The sequence below is a fragment of the Entelurus aequoreus genome, linkage group LG28, assembly GCF_033978785.1.
Source record: "Entelurus aequoreus isolate RoL-2023_Sb linkage group LG28, RoL_Eaeq_v1.1, whole genome shotgun sequence".
Taxonomy (NCBI): domain Eukaryota; kingdom Metazoa; phylum Chordata; class Actinopteri; order Syngnathiformes; family Syngnathidae; genus Entelurus; species Entelurus aequoreus.
In genome coordinates, this window is record NC_084758.1 from 27,783,628 (window position 1) to 27,789,627 (window position 6,000).

At 37.6% G+C, this 6,000-nt stretch overlaps 1 protein-coding gene across 1 annotated transcript in view; it reads left to right on the plus strand.

The window, feature by feature from the left end:
• Nucleotides 1-6,000, plus strand: part of LOC133644997 (rho guanine nucleotide exchange factor 37-like) — a 57,480-nt gene that overhangs the window by 50,510 nt on the left and 970 nt on the right. Inside the window, exons 17-18 of the mRNA XM_062039783.1 lie at nucleotides 3,432-3,678; nucleotides 3,814-6,000. The exon at nucleotides 3,814-6,000 is cut by the window's right edge and continues 970 nt beyond it. Of these exons, the coding sequence (XP_061895767.1) occupies nucleotides 3,432-3,659 (228 nt within the window). The 3' untranslated portion in view covers nucleotides 3,660-3,678; nucleotides 3,814-6,000. The remainder of the gene's footprint in view (nucleotides 1-3,431; nucleotides 3,679-3,813) is intronic.

The following is a 6,000-nucleotide window of genomic DNA, read 5'->3' on the forward strand; positions in this document are numbered from 1 at the left end:
GAGGAATTGTTAAAATGTGTAAATGGGACAAAACAAACAACATGTTTACTTGACCCAATTCCTGGGAAACTTATCAAGGAGCTTTTTGTTTTATTAGGTCCATCAGTGTTAAATATTATAAACCTATCACTTTCCTCTGGTACTGTTCCTCTAGCATTCAAAAAAGCGGTTATTCATCCTCTACTCAAAAGACCTAACCTCGATCCTGACCTCATGGTGAACTACCGGCCGGTGTCCCACCTACCGTTTATCTCGAAAATTCTCGAAAAAATTGTCGCACAGCAGCTAAATGAACACTTAGTGACTAACAATCTCTGTGAACCTTTTCAATCCGGTTTCAGGGCAAATCACTCTACGGAGACAGCCCTCGCAAAAATGACTAATGATCTATTGCTGACGATGGATTCTGATGCTTCATCTATGTTGCTGCTTCTTGATCTTAGCGCCGCTTTCGATACTGTTGATCATAATATTTTATTAGAGCGTATCAAAACGCGTATTGGGATGTCAGACTTAGCCTTGTCTTGGTTTAACTCTTATCTTACTGACAGGATGCAGTGTGTCTCCCATAACAATGTGACCTCGGACTATGTTAAGGTAACGTGCGGAGTTCCCCAGGGTTCAGTTCTTGGCCCTGCACTCTTTAATATTTACATGCTGCCGCTAGGTGACATCATACGCAAATACGGTGTTAGCTTTCACTGTTATGCTGATGACACCCAACTCTACATGCCCCTAAAGCTGACCAACACGCCGGATTGTAGTCAGCTGGAGGCGTGTCTTAATGAAATTAAACAATGGATGTCCGCTAACTTTTTGCAACTCAACGCTAAGAAAACGGAAATGCTGATTATCGGTCCTGCTCAACACCAACATCTATTTAATAATACCACCTTAACATTTGACAACCAAACAATTAAACAAGGCGACTCGGTAAAGAATCTGGGTATTATCTTCGACCCAACTCTCTCGTTTGAGTCACACATTAAGAGTGTTACTAAAACGGCCTTCTTTCATCTCCGTAATATCGCTAAAATTCGTTCCATTTTGTCCACAAGCGATGCTGAGATCATTATCCATGCGTTCGTTACATCTCGTCTCGATTACTGTAACGTATTATTTTCGGGCCTCCCTATGTCTAGCATTAAAAGATTACAGATGGTACAAAATGCGGCTGCTAGACTTTTGACAAAAACAAGAAAGTTTGATCATATTACGCCTATACTGGCTCACTTGCACTGGCTTCCTGTGCACCTAAGATGCGACTTTAAGGTTTTACTACTTACGTATAAAATACTACACGGTCAAGCTCCTGCCTATCTTGACGATTGTACTGTACCATATGTCCCAGCAAGAAATCTGCGTTCAAAGAACTCCGGCTTATTAGTGATTCCCAGAGCCCAAAAAAAGTCTGCGGGCTATAGAGCGTTTTCTATTCGGGCTCCAATATTATGGAATGCCCTCCCGGTAAAAGTTAGAGATGCTACCTCAGTAGAAGCATTTAAGTCTCATCTTAAAACTCATTTGTATACTCTAGCCTTTAAATAGACTCCCTTTTTAGACCAGTTGATCTGCCGTTTCTTTTCTTTTCTTTTCTACTCTGCTCCGGGGTGGACCGCTAGCCTGCCCATCAGATGGGGACATCTCTACGCTGCTGACCCGTCTCCACTCGGGATGGTTCCCGCTGGCCCCACCATGGACTGGACTTTCGCTGATGTGTTGGACTTTCACAATATTATATCAGACCCACTCGACACCAAGGATGTCGTTGTGGCTTGTACAGCCCTTTGAGACACTAGTGATTTAGGGCTATATAAATAAACATTGATTGATTGATTGATTGAATAATAATAATACAGTCTATTATACAGCATTATTCACATGTGAATAACAAATACAGTCTATTATACAACATTATTCACATGTGAATATAAATGCAGTCTATTATACATTTAAGTACAGTCAAAAAGGAACATATGCATTATACACATATTGTTAAGCCTTGGCGAGAATGAGGACTCAGATGCAGAAGGGGGACAATTGACACAGGCTTTATTTTTACAGTTTTCTTTGAACCGAGTGATTAAAACAAAAGTGGCTACAAAATCTCTTTGATACATTTTAGTAACAGCAGATATATATCATAGGGCATAAAGCAATAAACGGAAAATCAATCCATAGGGAGGAAAAGGCAAAATTCTACACAAGTCTAATAACAAAAACCTATGATGAACTACAAAAAAGGGTAACTCACTCATGCAGAGGAGACAAGAAGCTATAAACAGAAAGAACGCTATGAAGAGCTGAGAGAACTACAAACTAAAGCGCTCCAAGAGGAGGAAAAAAGGAAGGCAAAGCTCTATGGAATTAGCACAAAAAAACTTGACCAAAAAACTTTAGCAAAACAAAAACCACTCAGAGGGAACACATCAATAAATAAGGCGAGGCAATACTTATCAGCTTGGTTCGAGACTGTGGACGAAGGCCGGAGGTACGAGACGAGACGATATACTCTGGCACAAGACAAGAGGAGGGCGAGACATTTATACACATGAGGGAGGGTGACACAGGTGGGCACAATCAGGAGAGACATCAGACCAGTGAAAAGGGAGGAAGGGCAAGTGATCTGAAACGAGAGGGAGAGTTAACCTTTCAAAATAAAACAGGAAATGACAAGACAACATGAAACCAGACGAAACCCAGACAAGACTTCACCCAGGTGTGACACATATACATATATTTTTAAATTGAATGGTGTTATTTGTTTGATTTCCTCATCTAATTGATTCCACATAGTCACCCCACAATGCGATATGCACATACTGTGCTTTTAACTCTAGTACAGAGGTGTCAAACTCAAGGCCCGGGGGCCAGTTCTGGCCCGCCACATCATTCTATGTGGCCCGCGAAAGCCTTGAAAAAATGGGTATCAATAAAATACTTATTTAATTACATTTTTTTCACTAAATGTATCCGTTCTTTCAATTTTGACAGAAAAAAAATGCATATTTGAAACTTTAATTGGATCATGCCAGTTATATTATTGTATACTGTATTGCAAAACTATTTTTGTGAGATAAAAACTGCGTGTCACCTTTATTTATGATTTTAAAGCAAGTTATACATAAAAACATCTAATAATCAAATGCATATGCATTTTGATCAATCATGATTAATCACAGGTTATTACCCGCATGCATAGTGTAAATTAATGTTTAAAAAGCGGCCCTCTGAAAGCAGCCATTACTGCGATGTGGCCCTCAATGAAAATGAGTTTGACACCCCTGTTCTAGTATTTTCCATCTCTGTACATTTTTGGGATATTTGATGGTAGCCGACTATTAAATATTCCACTAGTTTTACATTTCCCCATATGGAAAAATGTACACGTGTGTTCCCGATAACAGACAAATGTGGAATGTGTCTCGCAGGTGTTTGCGGCCTACAACTTCACAGCGAGGGGAAACCACGAAGTCTCCGTGGTGGCGGGCGAGCCGGTCCGGGTCCTGGAGCCTCACGACAAGAGAGGGAGCCGCGAGTGGAGCCTGGTGGAGGTGAGAGGCAGGCGGAGGGGCTACGTGCCCTCCAACTACCTCGCCCTGGTGCCGGCGACGGCGGCGGCGAGCTCGCCCGTCGGCGCCTACCAGCCGGGCTGCTGACGACCACAGCTGCACTCCAGTATGTCTCAAAATGCATCTTGGAAGTTTCACGGCGAGCAAGTCTGGCAATATAACAATAATGTGCTTGTGAAACACCTCACTGGGGGAATTTAAGATAGCATGGGAGCTTAAAGCACCTGATGTTCTGTTGCAGCTCGTTTTAAATGGAACACAGCAGAGACTCCCCATGCTACTATGCTGCCTCCTGGTGGTGTGGAGTGGGAAGAGCAAGCGTCACGTTATCTCTTGACTGGAACGCCATGGTCATGCACTGCAAGAACGAGTTAGCAATGCTAACGCTAACAATGCTACCTCGCAGTATATGACAAGTGGAGTCCTTTTTCGTCCTCCGTGTGCGAGTAAGGACGAGTAAGTATGGAGGTAGATTTGTGTCTTTATTACGAAAGGTTTTTTTTAGACACTGAATTTATGTAGCTTAAAATATGCTATTTCATTGAAAAAAAATTGTTAGCCAAATGTGTGTATAAAAATTAAGTGTTTTAAAATTTGTGTTTAAAAATTCAGTGTAAAAAAACTTGCTGCCTGAAAAAGCAAGATTTAAAATTCATTGCTTAAAAATTCAGTGTAAAAAAAAATTCAGGTTAAAAAAATTTGCTGCCTGATAAAGCAAGATTTAAAATTAATTGTTTAAAAATTCAGTGTAAAAAAATTTGCTGCGTAAAAAAGCAAGATTTAAAATTCATTGTTTAAAAATTCAGTGTAAAAAAAATTCAGTGTAAAAAAATTTGCTGCCTGAAAAAGCAAGATTTAAAATTAATTGTTTAAAAATTCAGTGTAAAAAAATTAGCTGCCTGAAAAAGCAAGATTTAAAATTAATTGTTTAAAAATTCAGTGTAAAAAAAATTCAGTGTGAAAAAATTAGCTGCCTGAAAAAGCAAGATTTAAAATTCATTGTTTAAAAATTCAGTGTAAAAAGAAATTCAGGGTAAAAAAATTTGCTGCCTGAAAAAGCAAGATTTAAAATTAATTGTTTAAAAATTCAGTGTAAAATAATTAACTGCCTGAAAAAGTAAGATTTAAAATTTGTTGTTTAAAAAGTCAGTGTAAAAAAAATTCAGTGTAAAAAAATTTGCTGCCTGAAAAAGCAAGATTTAAAATTCATTGTTTAAAATATCAGTGTAAAAAAATTTGCTGCCTGAAAAAGCAAGATTTAAAATTAATTGTTTAAAAATTCAGTGTAAAAAAAATTCAGTGTAAAAAAATTAGCTGCCTGAAAAAGCAAGATTTAAAATTCATTGTTTAAAAATTCAGTGTAAAAAAAATTCAGTGTAAAAAAAATGTGCTGCCTGAAAAAGCTAGATTTAAAATTGTTTAAAAATTCAGTGTAAAAAAAATTCAGTGTAAAAAAATTAGCTGCCTGAAAAAGCAAGATTTAAAATTCATTGTTTAAAATTTCAGTGTAAAAAAATTTGCTGCCTGAAAAAGCAAGATTTAAAATTAATTGTTTAAAAATTCAGTATAAAAAAAATTCAGTGTAAAAAAATTAGCTGCCTGAAAAAGCAAGATTTAAAATTCATTGTTTAAAAATTCAATGTAAAAAAAAATTCAGTGTAAAAAGAATTCAGTGTAAAAAAATGTGCTGCCTGAAAAAGCTAGTTTTAAAATTCATTGTTTAAAAATTCAGTGTAAAAAAAATTGCTGCTTGAAAGAGCAAGACCCACTTTTGGTAAATTAAGACTGAAGTAAACGATCATGTCTCAGAAGGATTAGGGTTAAATGTTTATTATGTTGTATGATGCCCAGGTAGCCCAGTTAACTGCCTTTTTTTAACAATCAATTAATCAACAAAAGTTTATTTATATGGCCCTTAATCACAGGTGTCTCAAAGGGCTGCACAAGCCACAATGACATCCCCGGCTCAGATCCCACATCAGGGCAAGAAAAAAACTCAACCCATATGCTGTTTAGCAACACCCGTATCAAATGACTTCAAACTTGACACCTCATTGGCTGGTTCTGAGGCACGCTCGATTGCTTCTGTCTGGATTTATCGGAAGTGAGTCTTGCTTTTTGAAGCAGCAAACATTTTTTTACACTGGATTTTAAAACACTGCATTTTTATATACGCAGAATTTTTAAACACGTATTTTGCTGACACATTTTTTTTTTCAATTAAATTGTTCGCATGATTGGAAGTAAAAAAAATTCAGTTCCCAAAATTCAAAACGCAAAGAAATTCAGTGTCAAAAAAAACACTTTTGTAATAAGGACACAAATTCACCTCCATGAATAAGATCTCTCCATCCCGAGACACTGGTTGACAGTTGGAGGAAAAACAATGACTCAAAGAAAAGGTGTGGCAGAACAGCCAGAAAAAGCC